The 15,513-nt window shown below is 42.6% G+C and overlaps 1 protein-coding gene across 14 annotated transcripts in view; it reads right to left on the reverse strand.

The window, feature by feature from the left end:
- Positions 1 to 15,513, reverse strand: part of CCDC148 (coiled-coil domain containing 148) — a 68,317-nt gene that overhangs the window by 52,567 nt on the left and 237 nt on the right. The window contains exons 2-3 of one of the 14 annotated variants that reach the window (XM_066999084.1): positions 13,911 to 14,068; positions 82 to 12,851 (exon numbers count right to left, since the gene is read on the reverse strand). The exons of 1 other annotated variant lie outside the window; for it this stretch is intronic. In XM_066999084.1, coding sequence (XP_066855185.1) covers positions 82 to 130 — 49 coding nt within the window. In that variant the 5' untranslated portion in view covers positions 131 to 12,851; positions 13,911 to 14,068. Of the gene's footprint in view, positions 1 to 81; positions 12,852 to 13,910; positions 15,358 to 15,513 lie in introns of those variants that run through there. 12 more of the 14 variants (XM_066999093.1, XM_066999090.1, XM_066999091.1 and 9 more) reach the window with 12 other exon arrangements.

The raw sequence follows: 15,513 nt of genomic DNA on the forward strand, positions 1-15,513 counted from the left end.
AATGTAAGGTAAGTTTTTTTAGCTGTTCTTTGATTTTTAGAAGTTAAGCCTGAAGAGATCTCTCTTGTTATAGTTACATACTTTGGTTTATATGTGGATCCCTGTATACTCCCTTTAAAAGTCTCTCCATTAGCACTTGGCAACCCAAGCCAGCTGTTTCTTCAACAAGGGCTTAATTCCTCACGAGCAGCCATGACAGGCAGCGTGTATCACGTATCCACAGCATCTTGGGATAAACCTGACATTTAAGGTGTAATAAGATCTACAACGAAGTTAAAAAACAAAACAACCTTAATGTCTGAAAAACATACTTTCACTTAGACACACAAGAGCACCATCACAGGTCTTACAAAGAATACATGCACACAATAGGTGGCCACAAGGTGTTTCCACAGAACTGCGCCAACAGCGGAGGAACGCCAGAAGGGGAGTCGCGTTTGACCGGTCCCCCCGCAGGCCCTCTCTCATTCCCAGCCCGACCTTACCCACGTTTCCTAGGCACAGAGCTCCATCCACTTAGGCACAGCTTTGGCATTTGTCTAGTCCCACAGCAAGTAGCAACATGGCAAATAGCTGACGTGCAAACTCTGTTCATTTGTGTTTTGTGGAGTTATTTTTCTGCTGTTCTAATGAGTTGAACCTGCTTATCCATACAAATCCCAAGGATGGCCCAATGCATCACGAAAAAGGGGAAGAACAGCAGCAGAAGCAACTGAAAGAGAACGACTGACAAAAAGCAATTGGTTTCAGTCAAGCCAAACTGCAAGACTGCAACCAAAGATAGTATCGTATGTTCCTGCGAGCTGTATTTCCTCCTGACAGCATTCTGCATTGCAGGATCATCAAAAACAGCTAAAGTGTAGAAATCTGATCTAGATGGACAAGTTTCTTTGAAGGAAGTTCCATTATTACTGCAAGAAAATGGTAAAGTGTAGCTGAAACAGTCTGTCATTCCAGTGGCTCAAAGCCAGTGTTTGATGTTTGATCTGTACATGTTTAGTTAACAATGCAAGTTAAAAAGCAAAGAAAAATCATGACCGCCAGGTTCTGTACATTGAATATTCACTGACCACTCCAAGTAGAAAATAATGAACTCACTGATGAAGTGTGACATTTCTCAATGCTTCTTGATTCAAATTCTTCAATGTTATTGAACACTATCCCTTGCACTAAACCAAAATCATCAGTCTAATGCCACCTGTCTTCACCCAAGAGTGACCATTCATCAACAACAACGGAACCTTTTTAAATTTGTTCTGAAAGAAAGCGATGGTATCAGCTGGTCAGAAGCTACACGCAAAGTCATCTGATCACAGAGGCTGGAATTAAAGACAGTTAAAAGTAAGTAAATATGAAAATACATTTGGGAGTTTGCTCCCCTTTTGAAAGATTAATGTGTCCTTTACAATCCGTAGTCAACTGCAAATAAATTTACAGTCCTACCCCAAAGTCTACACACTCCTCAATGAAAAAAGAAAGCAAATAAAATGAGTTGGCACATGCGTTTTTTTGATCTGATTTTCCCTCCTTAAAGCAATTATTTGGTTTTAACTTGTAACAATGTAACACTGCCAAATTCATCCAGACAAACGAGGTAGTTCTCCATAGCAGAAGCAACTTTGTTGGCCTATTTGTCATGATAATTTTTTATCTCTACACCAACTTATCTACATATAATTCTCTATCTGCGTATATGCTTCTGCATATGTACATACGTTGGAATTGATTTTTAAAAAAATCACATTTGCGCTGTCTGTAAATCCTCAAGGTAAAGATATAAAGAACACAGTAACATGGGAGTTGCACCTTCTGGTTTCAAGATGCCAAAGACAGTTTAAATGTTGCTTCCTTACTCTCTAAACAAATATATTGTTCTGCTGCTCCTTACAAAGGCCAACTATGCACAGGTTCATCTTTAATTCTTGGAAGAAATATAACTGGAACAAGAAATGCTCAACCACTAACACACAGATCTTTAAGCTATAGGCAGATCAATTCAAAAAGGCTTTTCAAGAAAATCATTTCCATTGCGGTTGTTTACAAATCTGTATATTATGACAATGGAAGTACTAAATTAAACATAATTCCTTAGATTTCCAGCCTCCAATATTTTCTTCCTGAGAGGAGGAGCAAGTAGACATCATCATCATCTTCATGAAGTTTTGTAATTTTTAAGATGGAACAGGGGGACCTAATTTAAAAAAAAAAAAAAAAAGTGAAACCCTGGCATAATTTATTGTGAAATTCTGTAATACTCAGCATTTTCTGTAAACTCCAGCAGTTATGTGACACACAATCTTCCACTGAATTTATGGCTGCTAAAGCTGAACAGGAAAACTTAAAACAATAATAAGAGCTCAATAGTTACAAGATGTATAAGAAAACCTGAAGTTTTTTTACTCATCTTTTTAAGGCTTTCAGTGTCAATCACGAAACAAAAACAGTTTTTCTTTGCTTAATTTTACTGTTCCTTTGAAGAAGAAATTAACCACATACCTGACTTCAGAAAAAAAGGAAAAGCATCAAGATATACTGAAATTCTTTATTTTAAACCTGGTACTCCTGCTTTGATTGACCAGTCTAAGACAGACTTTCATATGCTTCTCTCTCAGCAAGATCATAGGTCATCACAGTTCCTAGCCTCATTCATGAGGATACTAATACTCAACAGTGCCTTGATATTACTATAACCCTACGTATATTGATACTGGCATAACAGCGAGGAATAACTGTCCCATGTCTCTTCTAATACCATCAGATGGACACTACATTTGCATAAAACCAAGAAAACAAGGGTGAGTAGTGAGTACCAACGCAAGGATTCTGTAGGAGTATGACCATGGTCGGGCAGAGCCACTTGACCTCCACAGATCAGCAGCATGATTTTGAAACAATGGCAAGCTGTTCAAAACAACGGCAACGTTTAAAAGAACAGCAAGTTCTCTTCAGAGATTTGGCATGCTGTGGCTAATATTGACATGGCAGTGTCGATTTCCTTAAGCAGAGGTATCAGCAAGGATACCATATTCAGAGATTCTGCAAACAGAAATAAATCTGCATTAGACCTGAAACAGATTGTCTGCAGGTGCTTTGTGGAACCGTTCTGACTTTTTAGATTTGTAACAGCCCAGTCACAGCAGCAGCTTTGGCCAAGTTGCCAGAATCCCTCAAATTGAAAGCAGCAAAATGTATCTACAAAGGGAAACACAGCAGGGGATAGTTTTAACTATAGACTAAGACATCGAAGTTCCTTACAACATCAAAATGAAAGATTTGTAACAAAGATTTGTAACAAAGCAAGACAGCTTTTCTTTGCCTGCTAGCTCTTGCAGTCCTCGGCATCCAATGCTTAAGTTAGAGAGGGAACTCAGTGCTATATACAAGTACAGCGGTACCAAACAAACAACCGACCCCAAGGGATTCCCTTACTTGGCTCTTTTCACAAGGTTAGTCCTTATAAAGAGCATTTAAGCCTCTGTCAGCAGTTTTACTGTCTGCAATCATCAGTATTACTGATGCTACTTTCTATTGATATGGGCAAGCTGCTATCAGGCAGCATTCTTACAGCATGCGGTGTCGGTGTCGTGTCGCATCAGTAGTCCGAGGAAATCCCTGCTGATCTCCATCGCCACAGCCAAGTGAAAAGAACTGTGATTCAGCAATTCCAGAGAACAAAATCTACTTCCATTTTTCATTCTTACAAGCATAAGCCATGGACAATCACATGTAGCAGAAACGTTTCCTACTTCCCCTGCATTCCCACTCTAGTTCACAAAAGCAATGCAAGTATTCGAGGGGACATTTTGCTTTTTAACAAGTGCTACTGGATTTTGTGTTTCAGCACATCTGACATTGCTGTTAAGCACGCTTCTCCCTTTGCACTTGAGGTGACAATCAGTTTTTTTTTTTTTTTTTAATTTTTTAACCTTAAAAGAGTAGTTTCCTCTACCAGAACGTCTTCATGAAATTCTGAGATCTGTTAGTATTTTGTCTAGTTAGACTCTGTGTTTAAAAGGGAACGGAAATCAATTCAGAGTAAGGCTTGGTATATTTTCATCATAATAACAGCTTTACCAACACTGAATTATTTGTAGGTTTAAAGATAACAAATGTATTTCATATCTGTGGGTTAATTCTCAGGGTGCTTGCTCCATCCACCTCTACCCTGCAAGCCTCCTATAAGTTTCAGTTCAACTTTTGCACTGATAAACATCACAGATTACCCATACTTTACATTTCATGGTGAAAGTGATTAATTTTAGAGGTTTGCAGCTGCTTGAACAGAAATAATGAGTTAGAGCTAATGAGTAAAAGTATTCCTTATATTTTGTCTGAAAAACAGGTATATGAAAAAAGAGGCAATCTAAAGAATTTAAAGAGTAAAAGTCTCAATTTCAGTAAGAATTCAGTGACTTAAAAATCTTCACCTTCACAGATTATGACAAAATAACTAATTCACATGCTTGTTTTCTAAAGTAGAGTTACTCAATAATTAGTACTTCTTTAAACAAGAGTAACTTCACTTTCCTGCAAGCTTTCTTGCTTGAATACTCAGAATGCATTTTCATTTTGGGAATAGGTTTGTCTCTGTGGGCTTTTTCATCAACCGGATTATTAACATACATAAAATGCAGCTTGGATCAAGAACGCTATCCAGGAACTTGGTTAATCTATTTACTATCTGTGACCAGAAAAATTAAGAAAAGATTCAATAAGGTTGACACCTTACCACTTAGCTGTTGTTCAGAACAGAGCTACAAGGAAATTTGGGTACCACTCACAAACGAGAAAAGAAGTTTCCCTTCCTTTAAACATTGCATCCCAGTGGTGAGGGATAAAAAGGCAGAAAGGAGGAAGGAAACTTAGATTTCTAATGCCTTTTCTGAAGCGCCTCCTAAGCGCCGAGCCATAAGGATTCCCACATATCCACACACATTAAGGGATAATGTTTTCTCTGAATGTTTTGGAGTACTGCCTACTGCTCACACCAAATACCCTAAAGTAAAATGAAATATATTGTGAGTATTTAATGCAAAACACTTCATCCAATAACTCAAATTCGAAAGAGAAAAAAAAAAGTCCATCTGGGTCGCCTTTCTCAGCTCTGCCCTGGGTTGGTGATGAAACAGAACAAGAAGAACTCCAGAAGTACCCCGGGGGCAGCAGCACTAGGAGGCACTGACTTGGTCTGCAGTGCCCATAAGGCTTTGACCCAAACAGGTAAGGCATGCTGTGCTAGCAAACCGATCCTGAGGGGTACCTACAAAACTGTGAATGCTTTCACAGAAAGCAGGTGTCACGTAACGGTGTCCTGCCGGGAACACGGCCGGGTGGCTGTGCGGCACTGTCCGGCGACCGCATCACTGGCGCCCGCGGAGCTGGCCAGCCCAGGGCGCCGCGCTCCCGCACCACAGACGGGCGCGAGCTCGACCCCAAGCTAGCAGTCGGCACAAGCCAACACCTTCCTCTGCTCGGCCTGTAATCTGCAACGTGCTCCAAAGCCTCCAGTCAAGGGCAAGCTTGCCTCCAAATACCTTAGATGCAATGAAGTTCAAGTGCAGATTTGTTTTCAAGATCACGCAAGGACAGGCTGAAAGCAGAGCAGCTGAGGTGCCCGAGCACCGCCTGGATCACCCACGGCTGACGTCGGCAGGGACCTCTGGGCCCACCTGGCCAGGCACAAGCAGGGGCACCCAGAGCAGGGTGCTTGGGACCACATCCAGGTGGCTTTTAGAGATCTCCAGGAAGGGAGATTACACGTCCCCCCGGGGCAGCTGTGCCAGGGCTCTGCCTCCTGCACAGCAGAGAGGTGCCCTAAGCGCACGTGGAGCTACGCCCTGTCGAGGTGCAAGCGAAAGGACTGGCCAGGAGTCACGAGCATCAGCCGGGTCAGATTATGTTCTCAACGTGTCTCACGGATGACAAGCTTCTCCTAAGAAAAGGAACTATGCCCTTTTTGAAAACTAACAACGGACACTAGTAACCCTAGCAGCAGCATAGCTACCCCTCCGGTTTTATGTATCCCTTAGACCAATTGCCAACATCTCTTCTCTCTACTGAGATGTTTCTGTTTAACAAAACTTCACATACTCGCATTGGCTTCCATTCCTTTGGGAAGAAACAAGGAATGTATGTCTGAGGGAACAGAAGTTATGCAAAAAAAAAAAGTAAACAAAAAAAATCATAATGCTGGCGATTTTTCTGTAATTTTACTGTTTGATTAAATAAGAGCTTATTCCCTTGCAACCTATCTATTCCTCTCTTCTGTAATGATGTCATACAGTTGTATTTGATCTCAGACTTTCAACAGAAATTATTTTCTGATATCACAAATACAATGTTATGACCACTAAAACACTGGAAGTGAATATATTAAAATTATTTCAGAAAGGGCAGGATCTGTTTAAACCTGTATTTAATCTTCAGTAACTAGAAAATATACCAAGGAAAATGATAAAAGCAGTGCAAGTTACATTTATTTCTGCTTTAATGCAGATACATCTAAAAACCTCTTCAATGCTATAAAAGTTCATCTAAGCTTGAATTCAGATGCCCTGCTTCCAGGCTTTGTTCTAACTTCAATACAGCCTCTAGGCTGGAAGCCTTGATGCATCTTAGAAACAAAAAGTACAAAAGATGAAAGAGACATTGAAAAGAAGCCATCAGTACACAGAAAACTGTTCCCCAAGCCTGCCAAATCAGCCATGTCTACACCCAGCCATGACTAAAGCTTTTAGTAACAGCATAAAGCACAGGGTTTACCAATGCTCCGTTTCTGTTCTGGTTGATAATTTAGTATTTCACTACAATTCAGAACTCTCTAAGAGAATATGAATATGTCCTCTAAGAGAGAGATTATGCCTCCAATTCAACTGAACAACTTAAGCACATTCTTATCGTAATGCAAATACTCGCTTGTACCTAAAGTACATGACTTAAGCATTTTTTAAAATATGGGAATAGCAAGCATTAAGACAAGATCCTGCTCTCTTTCATTTAAATAGAAATTAAACTCCACAAATGTTAGTCAGCACTTCTGGAGCAAGCAAAGCCTGCACATGCTGCTATTCGTGATGATTCATACTCAGCTAAGGTCCCAATTCCACAAGCATGAATACTCCCAGAGAATTTAACCATTGACTTTAAAGAAGCCGAGACTTCACCACCTCGATTCAACATGCCATTTACACACAGAAGTCTTTGCAGATTCAGACCATGAATGTCGATGTTTCTTATCGGCTAAAGTGCTGCTAATCAACAGAAAAGCAAAATTATTGTGGGGCTGGCATTTCCTGATCTGCACATGCTACTTAAAACAAAACATTTCAAGCGGGTTTTAAATCAGTCATGTTATTAAATGTACCAGTCAATAAAAGGAAGCCATATCAACTTGACGCAAAACACAATTTAACAGCATAATCAATAACATTTTAATAGGTACACATTTTGTGTGAATGAAGGCTGCTTCACTTTGCAACAACAGGTGTTAGTATTTCAAGTCAATTACCAGTTAGCATACACAGTTAAAAATAAGACCCAGAAACAAACCGCTGACTTCATTTAAAACCTCGGGAGTCGATGGGAACTGCGGTTATGGACTAGGACAGATGTTTCCTTACAAATTCAGGAAAAAAAAACCAAACACAAGTCCCTTAATTTCAGTGCTCTCTCTTTCAAATGTCTGGTGATCTCTTAAATTCTAGAAAAACACCTCCACATTGCTCGGCTTCTGCATGTTTCCATTCAAAGGTGAGGAACGGTAACATGCAGGTATTTGAACTCTCTGATCCCAATTACTGTTACGGAAAAGAGGCAGAGAATCACTCTTACTGTACAGGATGGAGTAAAAACCAAAAATAACCAGCTTTATCCTTTAATCAGACCCATTCTCTTCTGCTAGTTGAACTAACTACCTGAAAACGGCACCCATTCACAACGTCTTAATCTTAAAGATCTTGCAGCTGTCGATCCCTTCCCCAGAAAAAAAGCACACCGGACAATACTTTTATCATTCAGTGTCAAAACAGTCGCTAGAGAAGTCACGGAGTTTGACTATCATTCAAATCATCCTTCCCCAAGGAAAGCATTATGGATCTGTATGAAACTGACGCAGAGGACCGTGTCTCTTCTGGGAGTGTACGCTTCTAATACTTGCCTATGGTATAATCTCATCGCTTCCCCATTAAGTCAAAAAGTGCAGAAAAGAAAGATCAGTTTGACTAAAATTTAAAGCAAGCAGCTCTGTGACACTGTAAGACAAAAAAAAAAACAAACAACACTTGGTTTGTCAGTTTTTTGAATATCGACACTATTTCCATTTTATTTCTTGGACTATTTTAATAGATCCAAGATAAAATAAACTTAAAGAACGCTTCATGGGATCCGGGGGAGGGAAGGAGACAACAACAATCATGTAAGAGGAAGTCAAATTTTTAAAAGTTGACAAGGGACATAGGAAGGGTAGGAAATGAAGTCATGTATGCCTGCCAGGCAGCTCGCAATCAAGCATGCCAGGTGGCATTTTGCAATGTTGTTTTGTTGTTTAACACATACAGGCCAAGTGCACCAAGTCAGCCAGCTGCAGACAGCACACCTGTCCGTTTCAAAGCTTAATTGAAAGTGGATTACCTCCACGCATAACGTCAAAGGTGTTAAAAATTAAACCATGTGATTTAACATATTTAAAGATTTATTGGAAGATGCGAGTTTATCCCTAACAGTAGCCTACACGGTTCTCCATTATTCAGGAAACAACAGCACAGTAAAGGTACCGCAGGATTGACCTGACTCACAAGGCATGTCTGCTCATTCACTACCTGCGCTGGAAAGCAGGGTATTTGCAGTGGCGCGGCGAACAGCTCACCGCTCTGCAGCTCTGGCATTCTTCACATGAAACATGTAAATCCGCATTACTCATTTAGCACAACAGAAGTAGAGACACTGCAATAGAAAACTGTCATCATCGCTCCCAGCACTACAACACAGTGTCTTGGCGCTGCCTGACGCCTTTTTTCTATTAATGAAAAATAAAGTCAAAGCAGCATTTGAGGCACTATAAAGAGACAAATCAGTGAAACAAAATATTGCGATTTCATTATCTCTTAAGACCCATCAGTTTTGGAAACAAGCATTTCAGCCACCCACATGAAACTGATACAGTCTTATTTTTGTCTTAAGCCAGAAAACATTTGAGTCATATGAACAAAGATGTGAAACAGTACAGAGAACTTCAAAGAAAAAGTAACCTTCCTGCTTCGGATTTCTTCGCTTAAGAGCACTAATGGAATGATGTTCCTTGTCCAAAGTTTAACCTGCCTTCTAAGTGCTAAAACAAAGAAAATAAACCCTTTGTGCTTTTATGCAACTAGAACACTTAACTTTATTTCTTATACTTTTTTTTAATCACAATCACCTTGGTAACTTAGCAAAACGCATTCCAACAGTTGGCTCCTAGAGCCAGGCAAGGCACAGCACTTCAAACTGAACCTGTATGAAAACACTGAAGTTTTCAATTTCCACCATTTGAAAGATATTTCAAAACAGAGTCACATTATCCATACAGGTCATTCCAAATTACGCAAGAAAAAAAAATCTGTTTATTTGCATATAAGAGTCTTGGTGCCATTCTTCTTCCCATGCACTTAGATCTTCTCTTAAAGACTGCTCTGCAAGAGAACAATCATTCTAGTTTGGATCCGGAAGATCACATAGCTGCATGCGTAACTTAAACACACCAAAATAAGAGTTTTGTAAAATGTGGATCAGCATTATATGCTCTTGATACCACACAGTTACACGAGAGGCAGTAAACCATATTTCTAAGAGAGCTAGCATACACCAAATGTAGCAGAACAGCGTGTCCTGTAAGTACCGTCACATTTACTAAGCCATCAGATATTAAAATAAATCAACACCAACTAATAGCAGAAGTTCAGCAGGAGACAGCTGAAGTAGCACCAAGTATGCAGAAATCATCAGTTCACTCAGGAAAAAAATTACTGACGACTGGATTTAAAAATTCTGTCCAAAGTATCTGGAGTACTGTGATTAAATCACAGCCCCATTGATCACCAGGTAAACCACCGATGCAATTTTGGCTCCAGTGCTGCAAAATGAACAGTTAGAAAGATACCATTTTCAGAGTCACAACAGTTTTATTTTCATTAACTACCTAAAGCCCAAATTATCGGGAAGGAAACAGGAGTCCAATTCTTTGTTTTACGGAATGAAACAGGTGATTTTAAGTTGTCCTCACCTTTTGCCACATGCTCCTGTCTTTGCTCTTGCCTTTTGTGGAGTATTTTAAGTTTAAGAATTTCCACCTACTCCCTTTTCATGCTAGCTTTGTTACTGCTATTTTTAATTCAAAAAAAAGAAATACGGAAAAGTTCACGGACCCACTGCTGGTGTCTTCCTCCCCACAGCTCTGCTGACAGACCAATCTGTGTAAACATTTCTTAAATGACTTCAGGTAGAAGCCAACTGGCTTCGTTCACACAGCGAGTATAAGGGTACAGCAAGAACATATGGTGTTTGATTAAGTCCCACTCCTCCTTAGGCAGAGATACTTTTTCTTGTACACCAACAGAAACCACAGTTCTCTCAGCTGTGATGATTCACACATTTATGGTCATACTCACAAGCAGTTCAGCAGCAGCCCTCTCCATGTTTAACAGTCTGCTTCACAAGCCAAGCTGAAGGTGAAGACACACAAACAGGGCTAAGAGCCACTGCGGGGAGGAGGGCGAGGAAGCAGGACCTTGCAAGTTAGCGCTGGCACCACAGACGGCATCACCTTACCTTTACCTAGCCTAGCAGATTTTTGCCTGACACTAGGATAGCTCAAGTCAGAGAAGTAGATTTGTCTGCAGCCTAAGAGACAGCAAGACAGAGGGACAGATAATCCATGTGATTTAGAAGCCACTGCAGCTTATTTTGTCAGAAAGATCGGAAACACATTGCGCAGCTTCTGCCATTTCTGCTATGCCAACTTTGCAGAGTTTTGTGCAGGGAAGCATTTGGCACACCCTCACTTTATATTAATGTATAATGTTGTCAGATATCACACAAAAAAACAAACAAACATGTTTTTCAGAAAGGTTCTTATCTACAACCCTTGGAAAAGTAGAGTCCATAAATAAAAATAAATCTTTTTGCATATGTATCTTTTGCTACCCCTTTATTCATAAGGATCTCTACATTGTTTGCCTGAAGTTCTGCATCCCTAGATTGACAAAGTAGATTACAGTTTGGTAAATTTCTCAACATTTTTTCCAGGCCACAAATACAGCCTAGTTCTATCCTGGGCAGCTTGAGAATCGTTGCAGTCAGCAGGAACTGCAAAGTATCTTCGCAGGCCTTCACCTGTCCTTGGGCAGACACTGGTAACTCAGCTCTCCAGAGCTGTTGGTTTTTTGTTTTTCCTTTTGTTGTTGTTGTTTGTTTTTTTAAATAGGTTGCTAGTTTCCACAGAAATTACTTACAAGCTCAGGACATGAAAACGCAGAGAACAGAGTGGCTGCTAATCATTTCCTTTACAAGGCCCCCCCCCAGCTTCTCTTTGCACCCCCTGGCCACATCTTCTGTTGGCTGCGGCTGAGCTGCTGCTCCGTCACGAGCAGCCCCGACTTCCAGGTGCGCGTGCGATGAAGCCCGATCCCCCAGGTTGCTAGCTTCAGCAGCAAAGCTTACGTGAGGACTCCCCTTCACTGGGCACTTCTTCCCCGCTGCCCACTGCCGCGCGCTGCTCCCCCGCAGTGCCATCAGAACCACCCACAGCGCCGGGCTGCGAGCTGGGTCGGTTATGTTCATACAGGAGCCTTCCGTCTTGCCGAGGAAAGGTTACTTTTCCTAAACCTGAATCAACTTGGCAACTGTGTTTATACTGTGGTCCAGCAAGCTGGCGTTCCGCAAACCTCACTTTTGCTGAAAGAGGTGCCCAGGGCAGAAGATCCCGCATCACTGCCAAAGGGCAGGTCCCCGTTCCCTCTGCATATGGCCGCGTGCAGATAGCGCAGTGCGGGCATTAAAGGCAAGAACAGTGAGCTGGATCAGGAAATTGAAGAAAAAAATCTATGTTGTGGGGACGTTTCTGGGAAAACTGGATCAATTTTGTATGCTAGCTCACTGCATAGTTGCACAATCTTCTCTGCTGGCACAAGGAAAGCTGGAGAGGTATCGTGACAGGGTAGCACTGTCCCTTTCCACTGCAGCCAGACTGACTGCAGTCTGGGGCTGTGCACTCAGCAGCTTGGTGATTGTGCTGAGCACTTTGAAGCATCAGGTATGAACATTTGATTCTAGATTCTGCAAAGCCATGAAAGAGGAAAGAAAATAAAAAAGGTAGAAATGCAAATAAACAGGTAGCTTCCAAACAGTTTTCCCTGTTTTTAAAAAATTATTTTTAAACAGGAAGGGTGAAATCTTTACTGACAGTAGAGCAATAATTTTATATGCCACCATCTGAAACAGTATTTTTGTAAAAACTCTCACTGAAACAGCAAAATGTCACTCCACTACTTCTTCAGAAATACATCTTCTATTAGCTGCCACAATTCAATAACAAAAAAGCATGGGAACATTTACTGCTTTTTAAACCAAATGAAATTACAGTTTACAAATTACCCAAAGTCAATTGTATCATGATTGACTGAGTTGCTGTGACATCAACACAATGGCTTGCAGTAACTTTTGAAATCAAATTGTAGGTTTTAATGATGGGGGGAAAAACCCACACATCTAAATGATTTCCCTTGTGAATGCTAAACAGCTGCTCATTTGTTCAGTTAGCCTGCCATGAGCATTACTCTCTCCTCCAGTTATTTTCTTCCAAACCTTTGTAATTTCGGCATCTGTAAGAGATTACAGATAAACAGGTTCCAGAAAAAAAAAAAAAGGACAAAGACAACACTGTTTTTGTGAGCGATATTATGTTTATAATCCCACATTTGTAAGGAGCAAGCCTTCTGTGTCAACAGTTCCCACTCTTTAACCACAGACACAGTTCCTGTGTGGTTACATCAAATGAGAAAACCTAGGCAATCTTGCAAACAGTGAAACAATCACTAAAATTAAAGATTGTCACAACAGTGCTTCTGCAAGGACTGAACATCTGCAGAATAAAAAAACCTCCAAGCTGGATTAAGTTCGGGATAGATTAAATGAAGCAGAAAAACATATTCACGACTTGGAAGACTGAAGAAGCACATAAGCAGCAAAATAACCAGCAAATACCCGTTAACTAAGCGGCATGTCTAAAAAGCTGGAAAACAAGTACAATCCTTTTAAGAGATCAGATTTAAGGCTCAGAAAAAAAAAAAGGAAGATTCAGAAGGAAAAGATGCCATTAGACTCTTTATAAGATTTGCAAACATAATGGAATCAGTGCCTTCCAGATGACACTAAGAATGAAAAGAAAAAGATATCTTACTTTCAAGTCACATCCTGAAGAAGATGAATAAAGAGAAACAGTACTTGTTTGTTGTTGATCCCAAAATTGATATAAGAGTTTAAACAAGTATTTGACAAAGCCTACTATTAGCTAATGGAATAGGAAATCAGAAGAATCAGTACACTATGCAGCTCTTTGTGTTGGCAAGATGAAACAGGTTGCCTTTCCACAACACATTTTGTCCCTACTGGGCTTGGGACAGTAATAAATGGGTGGGAATTGATGACCTGTGGTACACAGCAGCCAAGTTAGATAATGTACTGGCTGCTCTGGGTGCCAAAACAAATAAGAAAAGCTATGACTGTATGACTAATACCAGTTAGAATGAAATTGCTGTTCTTCACCGGTAGTCATTTAATGTATTTGCAAATCTGACAGGACCTCAAGATATTATTTTTTAATTCTCCATACTTCTATCATGCCAAAACAAACTGGCTCAAGATCACTTTCTCATTCTTACCATTATTTCTTGCTCCCTCCCATCTTGCCCTAGCCGCTGACTCCCAAACACGGAGAGAGCTTGCAGTGCACTGGCTCTGCGGGGATGCAGGGCGCGTGGAACGGCCTGTTCCGAATAACGCTGATGGTTGCAGCTGTCCACCTGGAGCCACCCAGAAGCTGAAAGGCCAAGAGATGGCATTACGCCACCTTTCATAGCCTGCCAGTGGACTGTGCCTTCCGTATTCACAATAATGCTCAGAAATGGCTCAGTTTGCCAGGGGAGGCCAGTAAGCTTCTTTGTTTTCTACAAGCTGTTATGTGCAGAAGCTAGGCCAACGTAGCAACATCCAAATTATGGGTTAAAACCAGTTTAGACTGATTGGAAGATGATTTAATGAATCCAGTACACCTCTGGTACAGGCAGCCTTACAACTAATGTAAGTCATTGCTCCCACAGGTTCTGTGCTTTCTCCTCCCTTTATTCTAGGTCCATTTCTTCTGACCTCACATTTTGTATTTCCTGTTCTCGTGCTCACCCCTCTGCTTTGACCCTTCCTCTCAGCGCTTGCCTTATTTCACCCTCGTTATTCTTTGTTCTACTACATTTTGCCTATTATTCCTTGGGACTCCTGCTCCCCATTCCTAGAAGGAGGCGACTATTCTGGCTTGGTAACTTTTTATATCCATTTAACGCAATGCAAATAACGACGCTTTTCAGGGCAGCAGGGAATCAAGACTTCTGTTTACACATGCCAAGCGTTTTCCCTTTGGCACATGCCCATACTGTAGCAGTACCTGCAGCACGAGCCCACACAAACGACAACCAATATTACAGGGATTAAGAGTTACACCAAACACCTACATAGTTTCCAGGGACAGCAGGTTACATTGCAAACGGGAAACCAGGGGAAATTCTAAGTTCGGCCTGACTTCCCACGTGCGGCCGTCCCCCTGCCTTTTACCTGCGGCTCCCTCCCGAAGAGGGGCCGCGGGCACTGCCCCACACGCAGCACCTGCACGGACTTACACCCCGTGGCAGCACGAAATGGCGCGCACCCCGCCCCCTCCGCAGCCGAGAACGGAGCTGGGTTCAGAAGAGCCCGCAGCGAACGCGCGCTGCCCCGGCTGGCAGGGCTGGTTTCGTGCGGGAGCCCTGCGCGGCCCCTGTCACCTCTGCAGGGCGGGCGCTGAGCAGGCCGGCCCCGGACACCAGCGCAGCCGCCCGAGAATCGCGCCCCAAACCCACGTCCGCCCACCGGGGAGCACGCGGAGCCCCCGGGGCGCTGGGCAAGCACCGGGCGGGGTTAAGGCAAGGCGGCACGGAGCGCCGCGCGGGGCAGGCTGCTGGGAGCGGGCGGCAGCGCTCGGGGCCGGCCGTTACCGCGGCACCGCCGTGCCGCCCGCCGGCGTTGGGGCCGCGCTACGCGAGGCGGCCCGGGGCCTCCGGCCCCCGCAACGCCCCGGGACCGCCCCCGGCGCTCGGTGCCCGGCCGTGCCCCTCAGCCGCCGCCCGCCGCCCCGCTCCCGGCCCTCAGCGGCGCCCCCCGCCCACCCGCAGCCGGCCCCGCCGGCCGCCTCCTCCCCGCGGGCACGGCGGAGGCCATTTTGCAGCGGGGGGCTGC

Source organism: Anser cygnoides, chromosome 6 (genome assembly GCF_040182565.1).
Source record: "Anser cygnoides isolate HZ-2024a breed goose chromosome 6, Taihu_goose_T2T_genome, whole genome shotgun sequence".
NCBI lineage: Eukaryota > Metazoa > Chordata > Aves > Anseriformes > Anatidae > Anser > Anser cygnoides.